This window comes from Lytechinus pictus, chromosome 2, assembly GCF_037042905.1.
Source record: "Lytechinus pictus isolate F3 Inbred chromosome 2, Lp3.0, whole genome shotgun sequence".
In the NCBI taxonomy this organism is placed as follows: Eukaryota; Metazoa; Echinodermata; class Echinoidea; order Temnopleuroida; family Toxopneustidae; genus Lytechinus; species Lytechinus pictus.
Genome location: NC_087246.1, coordinates 9,031,481 through 9,045,649, shown reverse-complemented (window position 1 = coordinate 9,045,649; position 14,169 = coordinate 9,031,481). Strand labels below are relative to the sequence as shown.

General features: G+C 36.0%; 1 protein-coding gene across 1 annotated transcript in view; it reads right to left on the bottom strand.

The window, feature by feature from the left end:
- The window catches only part of LOC129253595 (ankyrin repeat domain-containing protein 27-like), a 32,578-nt gene that overhangs the window by 5,824 nt on the left and 12,585 nt on the right, over positions 1-14,169 (bottom strand). The window contains exons 5-13 of the mRNA XM_064108817.1: positions 13,827-13,883; positions 12,466-12,527; positions 6,547-6,703; positions 5,683-5,762; positions 5,341-5,500; positions 4,844-4,915; positions 3,930-4,028; positions 2,997-3,094; positions 2,086-2,179 (exon numbers count right to left, since the gene is read on the bottom strand). Coding sequence (XP_063964887.1) covers positions 2,086-2,179; positions 2,997-3,094; positions 3,930-4,028; positions 4,844-4,915; positions 5,341-5,500; positions 5,683-5,762; positions 6,547-6,703; positions 12,466-12,527; positions 13,827-13,883 — 879 coding nt within the window. The remainder of the gene's footprint in view (positions 1-2,085; positions 2,180-2,996; positions 3,095-3,929; positions 4,029-4,843; positions 4,916-5,340; positions 5,501-5,682; positions 5,763-6,546; positions 6,704-12,465; positions 12,528-13,826; positions 13,884-14,169) is intronic.

The following is a 14,169-nucleotide window of genomic DNA, read 5'->3' as shown; positions in this document are numbered from 1 at the left end:
CCCCTTCACAAGTATTGGCGTGTGAAACCCTACCCTTATCAAGTATTGGAAATAAAACAATACCCTTGGCAAGTATTCCCTGAATTGAACCCCTAAACAAGTACAGCGATATGCCACAGACGTCGGTTTTACCTTTACCTTCATCATTGGGTTTAGTACGTACGGCCCCACCTTCCACACCTCGAGCAAATCGGACTCTAAGTCTAAACACGGGGTGTTGACTGTTGGGGCAAAAAGTACATCCTTTATAAAACATTTCAGTCTTTTTATACCCTCGCAAAGTTGACCCTAAACATGTAGCTTTCCTAGCAAAATGGACACCCTTTTTTGTCTCACCTGCATAGCAGAGTGAGACTATAGGCGCCGCTTTTCCGACGGCGGCGGCGACGGCGGCGTCAACACCAAATCTTAACCTAAGGTTAAGTTTTTGAAATGACAGCATAACTTAGAAAATATATGGACCTAGTTCATGAAACTTGGCCATAAGATTAATCAAGTATTACTGAACATCCTGCCCGAGTTTCATGTCACATGACCAAGGTCAAAGGTCATTTAGGGTCAATGAACTTAGACCATGTTGGGGGAATCAACATCAAAATCTTAACCTAAGGTTAAGTTTTTGAAATGTCATCATAACTTAGAAAATATATGGACCTAGTTCATGAAACTTATACATAAGGTTAATCAAGTATCACTGAACATCCTGCATGAGTTTCACGTCACATGACCAAGGTCAAAGGTCATTTAGGGTCAATGAACTTTGGCCGAATTGGGGGTATCTGTTGAATTACCATCATAACTTTGAAAGTTTATGGATCTGATTCATGAAACTTGGACATAATAGTAATCAAGTATTACTGAACATCCTGTGCAAGTTTCAGGTCACATGATCAAGGTCAAAGGTCATTTAGGGTCAATGAACTTTGGCCAAATTGGGGTATTTGTTGAATTACAGCCATAAATTTGAAAGTGTGTTGGTCTAGTTCATAAAACTTGGACATAATAGTAATCAAGTATCACTGAACATCCTGTGCGAGTTTCAGGTCACATGATCAAGGTCAAAGGTCATGTAAGGTCAAAGAACTTTGGCCACGTTGGGGGTATTTGTTGAATTGCCATCATATCTCTATAAGTGTATTGGTCTAGTTCATAAAACGTGGAAATAAGAGTAACCAAGTATCACTGAACATCTTGTGCGAGTTATAGTAGTTTTCAAAATCAGCACTGCTGCTATATTGAATCGCGTGATGCAGGTGAGACGGCCAGAGGCATTCCACTTGTTTCATTATTTCAGTGTTTTGACACCCTTATTACGTTACGTACGTAACGTGCCATATCTTGAAAAAGACATCATTTTTAAGTGTTTTTTTGGTCACGCATGGTATCCACTCGTCAATGTAAGTGGCTTCCCCGGGTAACATAGTAACACGACCACTCTAATTGTCTTATTTCTAAGAAACATTCTTTATATACTAATGTCATCCCAGTATTTCCATATTTTAAAACAATTTCACAGATTGAAGTAGATTAGGTTTGTGCACTTTTAGACGTATTAACCCGAGTAAATGGAGGCTGATTTAGCACTCTCTATTATCTTGGCCACTTATCATCAGAACTCAACCATGCTGACACACATGTAAGGACACATAGCCTATCATATAATCTACAACAAAGTGTTGTTAGATTTATGTAATAATAATAATATGTCCATTTATATAGCGCAGTTACTATGTGCATATACTCAACTGCGCTTTGATACTTTGTATCATATTACCCTGGCTGAGCTGCCATGTCAATAGGCGCTAAAAGGTTCAAGGAATAAATCCTACCGGGTACCCATTCACCTCACCTGGGTCGAGTGCAGCACAATGTGGATAAATTTCTTGCCGAAGAAAATTACGCCATGGCTGGGATTCGAACCCACGACCCTGTTTCATAGTCCGGAGACTAATCCACTGGGCCACAACGCTCCACATGTTTATGATATATTTTTTCTATTTGTGAAAAAATACACAATTTCATGAAATATCCATGTATCTTGAGTTCTCGCTTATTTCATTACAATAAAGAAAAAATGTAACTCACCTCTTTCTTAATTTTGTTGTTATTTGTCTTCATGTTTGAGAAGTCTGTGTTCTTTATATACTCCATAGCAGCAGTGAAAGTTACCAATGCATAACTGCAATACAACATTAAAACAAAAATCAAACAAATTTAAAGGCATGGGAGAAAATGATATGAAAAATTGAGGCGACAGCAAATCCCAAAACTCTTGTTTACATGACTTTTGTGAAATGAATATCAATATGAAAATAATAACTGATGGGCTCATAGGAGTATATCTATGTTACAGGTCAAGTCCACCCCAGAGAATTGTTGATTTGAATCGATAGAGAAAAATCAAACAAACACAACGCTGCAAATTTCATCGAAATCGGATGTAAAATAAGAAAGTTATGACATTTTAAAGTTTCGCTTATTTTTCACAAAACAGTTAAATGCACAACTCAGCGATATGCAAATGAGAGAGTCGATGTCCATCACTCACTATTTCTTTTGTTTTTTATTGTTTGAATAATACAATATTTCAATTTTTACAGATTTGACAATAAGGACCAACTTAACTTAACCATAAACTGTTAAAATAATAGTAATTCCACATGTTCAGGGAGAAATAAAACTTTTCTTCACTTGACAAGGAGGAGAAAATTAGAATATTTCATATTTCATTTAATAAAATACAAAAGAAATAGTGAGTGGGTGACGTCATCAGTCTGCCAATTTGCATACTGACCAGGATGTGCATATAACTGTTTTGTGAAATTAGGCGAAACTTTAAAATGTCATAACTTTCTTATTTTACATCCAATTTTGATGAAATTTTTTGTCTTTTGCTTGTTGGATTTTTCTCCTTTTTTCAAATCAACTTTTTGTTGGGGTGGACTTGTCCTTTAAGCATCATCTGGATGAAAGCGTATAACAAAAATGCAACTTACCCAAGATTATCATGCTTTGATGAAGCCCAGTGGAAGTTTTCAAGATAATATAAATTACTTGCCAGGTGTCTGCACTTTGCTTGGCTGATAACAAGAACCTAAGTAACAAAAAAAAATCAGAATTTATTTCAGATTACACAAGAGCTTGGTTTCAAAAGGAAGTAGATACACTTGTGATAAAAAATGAGTCATTATCAATATCACACAATCATTAAGGTATGTATCTGTATTAAAAAAAAACAACCTTTCAACCTCTGTATTGAAAGCACCTATTAGAAAATGCATTTCTAACCTCAGTTTCCCATAGACCAAAGAGATATCTCCTTGCATAGACACACCACTACACAAACTATAAATGTAATCTCTTCTGAAGTAATGATGAAAGTGACAGTAGCACATGTATATTTTAAATCTCTGCTCTTCATAGAGCATGGAACATATGAACTTAGACCAGTCAAGTCAAAGACTGGCATCTCCTTGAGAGCTCATTTCATCAACATATACAGAATTTCTATATATCTTAATTTCATCATATATAAACCAAGGAAGTAAAAAAAACCCCACACATTTATTGACACAATAACAAAAATTGTCACAAGATTATAAGAAAGACCACATGTACTTATGGCAAATGTGATGCTCCTAGGAGTAATGATTTTAGTGAAAGTTTTTGCTGTTAAGTTGTTGTACAAACATAAGTGACATTTGCTTCTGTGACAATTGATCTTGTACTAATCTTCTGAAGATATTATATTAGAGTTGTTATGGAATGTGGTTCACAATTGTCAGGGATAAGGAATATGGGTAGTGTTAAATCTGAGCTTAGTTTTAACTTAGCTTAATGTGCATATTTTTCAGTGGGAACAGATGTTGGAGGAAACATGAAATGCATGGAAATAAAACATTAACTCCACATAAAATTGGCTCACTTACTAGTAGTGGAAGGAGATCATCTGATGTAAGACATTGAGGACTTTGACCTGGTGCTAGGTTCTCTCTTAAATGGATATTCACCTCTTCTGTGATGTTTTCCTGTCAATTAAAAAAAATAAATTAATAAACACTCTCCTTAATCTTCTGAAAATTATATTGCCTATCGTTGACAACTATAAGTAAATTATCTTTGATTTAGTTGGGTGAGGAAAGGGAGTCACTTATATGCATACAAGTTACAAGAAAACATTTAAAAAATATCAAATAGCAAATTAAAATTGAAAATACTCTTATATCATAATCCAGTTCCACTATTAGAGGAAGTATAGTAATGGGAGAAGCAGTGGTTTGGTTGTTTAACTAGTTTGGTTATTTAACTAATTAGCTTGAATGAAATTAAGTTCATAATACAAGAATGACTAAATTAGAATATATTCACCATTTATTTTATAAAATTTCATCCAGAAATGGCGGAATCATAAAAAAGACACTTTCTCTCCTTCATGACTGTGCAATCCATTTGAGTTCAAATATAAGCAAATACATACAATAGAAATTTCATGGCAAAATACTTTGTTGCCAGCGCAAATGGCCATTATTCTTAGGCATGGAGGCATCAGAGTATACCATTGAGATTGATAGTTACATTGTACTACAATTTCATGAAAGGAATGTCTCACAACTTGTATCTTTATGCATGTAGAGTAATGTGAGGGTATTTTCAGCAGGATTTTTCACAATTATCACTTCTAATCTATCCCTTTAAAGTATGATTTACAAAACAAATCAGCAAATAAATATAATTTTAGTGGAAACCGACCGTGATTCGGCAGACATAAAAAAAAGCACCTTGTTACAAATAAACAATACAACAGATGAACATGAAAAAAGTATTTGATTTAAAATGTACAAACCAGAGTTGAATGAAGACAGGTGAGTTTTTCATGAGGAGTGTTGATTCCATCTAATCTTGCCAACTCAACAACCTAAAATGAAAGCAAAGTAATATTGAGACATCTAGAATTGAGACAAACTTTTTCTCTATTTCAAAGTATTAGATATTTTTTAAATCTATTTCATAGAGTTTCCAAATCCTCCCAAATGACAGAGATACATGCATATTTCTTTATGGGTAGAAAAATCAAGAAAAGTAGGAATTAATATCGAAGCAACAACTCAGAATGATAAAATCTCATATTACTTCCTCCATATCAGAATAGTAAGGTCTTTGCACCCTACAGACAAATAGGATTATTGAACGAGTCGTTAAAAAAAATCTCACTGTATATGACATACATTTTCAGAGTCACAAAGGTGTGAAAGTAAGAGGTAAAGGATGGGAACAGATAACAAAATACAGCAATACATTTCATTATGCCATGACTAGGGAGACATAATAAAAATTACTTACAGATGCTGGAAGAGGGCAGCAGAACTCCTCTGCAACCCCAAGCTCTTCCCCTGTGATGCCTTGTAGCTGGTGTAGTTTATCAGAAATGTGGACATCTTCTGGAGTCTTCTCTGAACTGATTGCTTTGAAGACCTTTGCATGGACACTGCCCATAACATAGCTACAATGAAAATCAATTAAAAATAACATCAAAATATATGAAGTGTGAAATCAAGTGTGAGTGGGGAGATTAAAAAAGGAGATGTGACCAATAAGTGGAGGCGGATGAGGGAGAGACCTTTAAAGAGTGAGGGGGAGAGAGAGAGGCAGAGAGATGAGAAGAAATGTGAGAGTATTAATCACCTTTCCACTGCTACATTTAATACTTCTTCCAGCCTGCCATCTGACTGTAGCTTGATGTAGCGATTAGCTTCAGCAAACATCTGCATATAAAACACAACATCAACAATTAAGCATGGCAATTGGCACACAACTTTACGAGACAAAAGCGTATAGTACTGTAGGACAATAGAGCGATACTTCAAAGAAAAGAGGCGATGGTTCTTCATAGGCAGGTCACACCACAGGGCTCAGTTGCATAATAAGATACTATTATGGAAACTTTGCCATCCAATGGTAACTGCCATGAACTACCGTAACGCTGATCAACAGCCAATCAAAATCCAGGATTCCATGCAAAGTACCATTGCATGGCAAAATTACCATAACAGTAACTATTATGCATTGGACCCCAGGTGATCTTTTTGGAAGTGGGGGGGGGGGGGGGGGGGTTGCTTGCATGTGATGTCATACAATTTAAAAAAACAGAAAACCCCCTATAAATATCACATGAATATTTGCCAAATCTTCATTGCCATTCAGTTTTATGTTTTTCTCAGACCCAGATTGATGTTAGTGTGAACTTTCCCATTAAATTGTAATTAATATATTTTTAAAAATGTATTTCAATGAAATTCTATCATTAACTGCAATTTTCAAACATCTGAAAAACAAATATGAGAAACTAATTTTTGTACTTGATGATCCAGTCATTTGTAAAGTTGATTCTAACTTCAGAAATAGCTAAACACAAAAATGTGTCACCAGAAATTCTTGCCTTTTATAATTCAAGAGAGCACTGTGCAACCAACAAATTTCATGTCACATGAGTCACAGACATTTCTTTTTAAGTACTAAAACTAACAATGAATAACAATAGAGTAGTACCTGCTTGTGTTCTTCACACATTCTTCTGAGTTTCTTAGCAACATCTTTCAAGTAACCCTGTACAATCATGTAGTTCTGGTTGAATTGATGTATACTTTCTTCAAGGCATTTCAGATTGTGACGATTCTCGGGAAACATACCTAGAAACTGCTTGTTCCTAGAGAGAATATAAATAATATTATTTGCCTGCGGTACGTTTGTATAGCAGGCAAATGTTGTTTTATCGTTTTAATGTATTCATTCTTACGCCATGGTCCGGCGCCTTGATTGAAAGGAAGAATGGGCACAATGGTATGCATAACAGGTGTCATAGATGAACACGCTATAGGGCGTGGCAATGGAAAGTGTATGTGTAAATCATTCTAGCTTGTGACAGCACCAAGACAACATGGAGCCGACCGCAGTAGCCAGTTTTGTGGACTCGAAAATACGTGAAAGCCAGGCGGGCTTACTTACGCAGCTTGATACTCTTATTACTAATAAACTCGGGGCTTTTCAGCAACGCATCAGTGACACTCAACGTGATTTGAGTGAGGCTCAAATCGCAAAGATTGAAGATATGAGCAAGGATCAATACAAATTTCGCAAACACGACAACGAAGAGCAGTATAAAGTTAACGTGAAGGTTACGAGGAAACTCAAGGAGGCTGACGCAATTCGAGCACCAGCACAAGTTTTGGACCACCTTTGCAGTCACAGGAGCCGCCGAGAGCTACGCGTTTGTTCGCTGGCAGGAAGCCTGGCTCGTGTTTCGCCTGTGGCAAGGCGGGGCACTGGAGGGCTGAGTGCAGAGAGATGGGCGGCGATGCCTCACAGAAAGCAAAGTTAAGTGAAAATTATTTCACATTAAATTTGACAAATCGTGCCTCAGAGACCATAAAGAAAGCTTTGTTTGTTGGCACTTCAAAACGTGCAGATAAAGTGTCATCTCCTGTAGGGAGATTACGTGAAAACCTTGAGTCTTGGGCAAATATAAATGCTAATGAGGTGGTAATGGATGTGATAGAGCATGGATATAAATTGCCATTTTATTCTGATCCAGAAAGAGTGGATTTGACAAATAATCGTTCGGCATTAGATAATTCTAATTTTGTTGAAGAGATCAGTAGATTGTTAGAGAAAGGTTGTGTTTCACAGGTTAATGAGAATCCCTTGATCATAAATCCTTTGACCGTATCTGATAACAAGGGTAAATTACGTTTGGTATTGGACTGTAGGCATATTAATCCTCATTTATTTAAGGATAAATTTAAGTATGAAGATTCAACTGTTGTGGCAGATATTTTTGGAAAAGGTGATTTTGTGTTTACATTTGACCTCAAAAGTGCTTACCATCATGTCGAAATTCATGAGGAACATAGGCGGTATTTTGGTTTTGCATGGGAAAGTAATAGTGTAAGGAAATTTTATGTTTTTAACGTATTGCCATTTGGTATTTCGACGGCAGGATATGTATTCACGAAGGTCATGAGGGCAGTTGTAGGTCATTGGAGGGAGCAAGGGCATAACTGGTTTTGGTTATGGAGGTTATGTTGTAGAATGTGAAAATTCAGAACTCATGGGAGTTTGGTCAGAATCTGAGAGGATTCAAAGCTCCACCTGGAGGGAGCTGGAAGCTGTTGTGAGAATGGCTTTATCTTGTAAAAGTAGCCTGGAAGGGCATAGTGTACGGTTGTACACTGATAATAAAAATGTGGCAAAAATTGTGAATGCAGGCAGTAGAAATTCTGTTCTGCAAAGTAAAGCAATGGAGATTCGCAGAATACGTGAAGAAACAGGAATGAAGATTTGACCCGGTTTGGATACCGAGGACTGAAAAAAAAATGGGCCGATCATTTGAGTAGGACGGCTGATAGTGATGATTGGCATATCAGCTGGAGTTTATTTCTACAACTAGATGCTAGATGGGGTCCGCATGTAGTTGATAGGTTTGCTTGTAACTATAATGCTAAATGTGAAAGGTTCAATTCAAAATGGTGGTGTAGAGGGACAAGTGGTATTGACACTCTTTGCCAAAGTTGGACAGATGGTCTAAATTGGTGGGTACCAACACCTCGTTTGATTGCTAAAACTGTGGATAAGTTGTTTCGGGAAAAAGCAAATGGCTCTTTAATTCTGCCACTTTGGAGATCTGCGCCATATTGGTCGAAGGTATGGAATGGGTCGGAATTCTATTATTTCATTAAAGATTTTGAGATCTTGAATTCTGATGTTGTCAAGAAAGGAAAAGGGAATAATGGAATATTTGGCAGCAAGAAGAGTAAATTTTCCATGATAGCGCTCAAAGTACGTTTTTAGTTGTGTTTCATATTTATTTTTTCCAGATCTAGGTATCCAGGAGAGAATTCAGGGAGAGATCGAGGCAGCTGGGATTAAATCGGACAAGTTTTCTGAGCTTTCCAGGATTATGGCTCAGCAGATGTTGGACGCTAAGAGTGAAAGCACTACAAAGAGGTATTGTTCGGGTTTTGATAGATGGAAGACATTTATTTTAGCGGAAGGAGGTGATCTTTTACCAGCACAGCCGATTCATGTCGCTTTATACATTTCTAGTTTAATGAATCAAGGGTCTTTAGTCAGTGTTGTGCAATCCGCTTTATATTCAATTAAATGGGCACACAGTATGATTGGAGCAAGTGATCCTACTGAAAATTCTTTTGTTAAAAACTTGATGGAGAGCGCAAAAAGGCAATCATCGAAACCGATTGTGAAGAAGGACATAGTGACATCTGAGCAAATAATTGAATTATGTGAAAAATACAAAGGGAGTAAAGCCATTGTAGTGTGGAGAGATCTCGCTTATATAGTGCTTAGTTATTCTGGTTTTTTTGAGATCAGATGAAGTATTATCTTTAAAGGGAGCTGATATTGAATTTCAGGAAGATTTTATGTTAATTCATATCCGTAAGAGCAAAACGGATCAATATCGTCAGGGTAATTCTGTTGTAATTAGTATGGGGCAGACGAGTGCTTGTCCTGTTAGCATCTTGAAAACTTATGTTGAAATGGGGAACATAAATGTAGCTTCAGGGTCTGATGAGTATGTTTTTAGACCATTGTATTGTAACAAAGGAAAAAAGGGGCTAACAAAGAAAAACAAGCCCATTAGTTATACAAGGGCCCGTGAAACAGTTTTGGCCCGGTTACAAGAAGTTTGTGGTACTGCAAATTTAGGTCTTCATTCTTTAAGAGCTGGTGGAGCTACGGCAGCGGCCAGGGCTTCGGTACCAGATAGGATGTGGAAGAGGCATGGAAGGTGGAGAAGCGAAAAGGCCAAAGATGGCTATGTTGAAGATAGTATGGAGCATAGGCTATTGGTTTCTAAATCTTTACATTTGTAGGATATTCATGCATATACATGTGTTTCATATGGTTATGTTTTTATTTGGCTTAAATATGGATTGAGGAAATCAGTTATTTTTATATATATATGCAAATCACACGACCGGTACTTTATTAAATTGGCTGAAATGTATAAGTGTTGAAAAGCCATAACTTTGAAGGAGTATATTATAATAAGGGTTCAATTTGTTTTATGCATCATGCATTTGGAATTGAAATTCACAGGTTTCATAGGCTATTAATATTCACATAAATGAAAGTGTATGTAACATGAGTCGTGATGTTATTTGGCATATAAGGTAGTCGTTTGAAAAATCATCAAAGATAATACTAATATTTGATGGGAGTATGGTTGGAAATTTTTGATGTACATATTAGATGACGATAAATCTAATTTGTTTTCTGTGGCAGAGTTTATACATGAGCACTACGATAATGTCTAAATTTGTACGAAAATCAGTATAGAACATTTTAGATATAAATGTTTAATTTGTTTTCATATTTTAATAATTGCCTTTAAAAATGAAATTTTTTAGGCTAAGGATTATTTATTTTGTTAAATTGGTATTGCTGCAGAAACAATTGAGTAACTATTAGGTTTTCTAGTGAATTTCCTCAAGCTCGTTATAGCTTTTGTTCCCGTTCTTTGAAATTCTAGTCGTCCCACAAGCTATCCCTCAATATATATTGTATATTGTGTATTTTGTTTTGGTTGGTTGGGAGGGATGGAAGTATAATGTAGGAGTGTAGAGAAATGGCGTTTTTTGTTTCGGATGTTTGTAAGATGTTGATTTAATAGAGAAGACTATTATTTGCCTGCGGTACGTTTGTATAGCAGGCAAATGTTGTTTTATCGTTTTAATGTATTCATTCTTACGCCGTGGTCCGGCGCCTTGATTGAAAGGAAGAATGGGCACAATGGTATGCATAACATGTGTCATAGATGAACACGCTATAGGGCGTGGCAATGGAAAGTGTATGTGTAAATCATTCTAGCTTGTGACAGCACCAAGACAAATTTATCATATTGTTATATAAATTTGCTTTATGCATTTTAGTTTGGGCCTGGGGTTTTTCAGAGTTTTTTAGCTCATTGAGTTTTATCTATGTTTTTTCATCCTGGGCGTACACATTCATTCGTATAAGATGAGCGAATGTGATTGACCAATCATTTGTTTTTGAGGATAAATATGTATGAGCATTTGTATCAATGATTTGATGTTATTTGTATATGTTCTCGTTTGTGTTTCATGACAACTTGGCAAGTAAAATGGTCGACTCTAGTCGTCCCACAAGGGGGGTTTTGCAAAAGTCTCTCACAGTTTTTCCAGAGTTTTTTGCTCATTGAGTTTTACCTCTGGTTTTTTCAACTGGTCTGACTTGTCGCATAATATAGGATAAGAGGTCGGTTCATTTGTCACTGTTACTCTACAATACACGATGTATGTTATGTCATTATAGATTCCTAATATCTATCAAGAACGGTGTTCTGCAAGTTCGATATTTGTTTTATCATGTACAATAAAAAAACGGTCGGTCGGCTCCTAGTCGTCCCACAAGCTATCCCTCAATATATATTGTATATTGTGTATTTTGTTTTGGTTGGTTGGGAGGGATGGAAGTATAATGTAGGAGTGTAGAGAAATGGCGTTTTTTGTTTCGGATGTTTGTAAGATGTTGATTTAATAGAGAAGACGTATAAATATATTTGTCCATAAAACTTGCATCACATTAAGAGCTTCCATCTCTAAAGGAATGATCATCTATTGCCTGTCTGGTTCCAAGACATTTGCTCTGGCGACACTTGCTCCGCTCTACACATTAATGGAATGACTAACTTCAACCCTGAACACTATACCCTATCCTAAACCTAACACTAAACCCAGAGCTCCCAACCTTTTTAAAGTAAAAAAGTAGTAATCCAGAAGCTCAAAAGTCAGAGGGACGTAAACAAAAATAAACAATCATGCAAATAATGTTCATCACTCGCTGCCTCCAGATGAGTTCACCACTGACCAATGTACTATACATTATTACATGTTAACATACTTATTTGCCCTCAAAAGAGTAATAATTACCGTAAGGTCAAAAGCAATTGGCATAATTTGACATGAAAATCATAATTATGAATTTTTCTTAATAGTTGGCAGCTCTGTAAACACAACATAAAACCCTATTGTAACCCTAACCCTTTTTCTTTGACGAAACAAAGCCCGGAGCAAGTGTTGTGTAACCGCCTCTTTAGATGGTAGTTCATGGCTGTTTGGCAATATACCTTGCTCTGCCAATGACCTTGTTAACAATGCCCATAAACCCCGGTCATCTCAAATCTCGTAATTATCACAAAAGAAAATTTCAGTATGTGAAAGTTGATGAAATTGTTTATTCATAAATCGGTTTTCCAAACAATTGAATTTACCATCGTATGAAAACAAAATATATTTCCCTTTAGAATAAAAAGACAAAGTCATCAGAAATCTTTTACCAGCAATTCTTAATTCAGACATTACCACTACCATATACTCAGAATTCAATAAACAAGAATAATTCTACCATTATCTTATCTCAAATACTTACTCAAGAAACCTTGTTCTGGGAGTAAGAAACTCATCAGATAATCCTGCAGATCCTCTCCTTCCCTGCAACATACAAATACCAACATATCATTATAAATTATGTCATATGGCTTTCCATACTATCAATGTTTAGTCTCCCTTTGAAATATAATCAGTGTTGATTCAATTATGTATACATGATAGTGATTTTTAACCTGATTGCTATTAAGAAATCATGAATGCTTGCAAGCAAGCGACCAGAGGACCAAAGGTTTAAGGCCCACTTTGAAGGACCTGTTTGCCTTTACAGAAGGGCATGAGCGCAGCAAGTGAGAACTGAAGCTGGGTCACCGTATTCAAAACACCCGCTCTACCGACTCAGCCAGCTTTACCTATATCTTAGGTAAATAATATATCTTATCTTGTGTGTATGATCACATGGTATTTTTTAAGGTTGATCACTCATAAGAGGTTGCTCTCCTATCTGGCTGCTACATGTACCTTCCAACCAACCATTTAAAACTGAATTAAAAATTCAAATTTCAAAAACTTGAAAATAAATAGTTAGAGCCCATAAGATTAATTAACAAGTGGAGTGTCTCTGGCTGTCTCACCTGCATTATGTGATTCAATATAGCAGCAGTGCTGACTTTTGAAAACTACTATAAAATAATTATTCACAAAAAACACCAATCAGATAATGATATAATACTATCTTCATTGACCCTAAATGACATTTGACCTTGATCATGTGACCCAAGACTTGTCAGTGATACTTGATTTATACCCCTTAACGTCCACATTTCATAAACTATATCCATAAACTTTCAAAATTATGACAGCAATTTAACAATTACAAGTACCTCAAACATGGCAAAAGTTAATTGGCCTTATTAAAAATGACCTTTGACTTTGATCATGTGACCTGAAACTCACACAGAATGTTCAGTGATACTTGATTACACCTCTGTGCAAGTTTTATGAACAATATCCATACACTTTCAAAGTTATGATGGTAATTAAACAAATACTCCCAACATGGCCAATGTTCATTGACCCTATGACCTTTGAACTTGGTCATGTGACCTGAAACTCGGATAGGATGTTTAGTAATATTTGATTACCCTTATGGCCAAGTTTCATGAACTAGGTCCATATATTTTCTAAGTTATACTGTCACATCAAATACTTAACCTTCGGTTAAGATTTGATGTTGACGACGCCGCCGCCATTGGAAAAGCGGCGCCTATAGTCAAATTAATTGTATTGTCAGAATGAAAAAAAATCCATGTATTCTCAATAGGGGAAGCATTTTTAATACTAGAGGGAACTGACTCTTAATAAAAATCAGTGCATTTCCTGAAAATGAATGTTTATATGCACCTTGACTGCACCTTCCAAAGGCTTCTCAATAATCAACATCTTGAATGGCTTGTAATCCTGAAACAAAGAGAAGTGTTAAGTAGGGGTATAATGAGACTTATCACAGAAAAGGTACATCTCGAGCTCCTACTTTTAAGTGAATTTGGTGTCTTTCAAATTAAACTAAATTAGAATTATGATATCAGTTCTTTTAATGTTCATACTCCTTCCCTCTTATACTCAGAAATAAATAAACAAAATGTCAGAAACCAACATTATTATCTACAAGTATATAGAGTGCTTAAGTGATGCATTAAAACACATATTTTGGTCTGCATCAGTTGCCTGTTCAATACGAGACTAT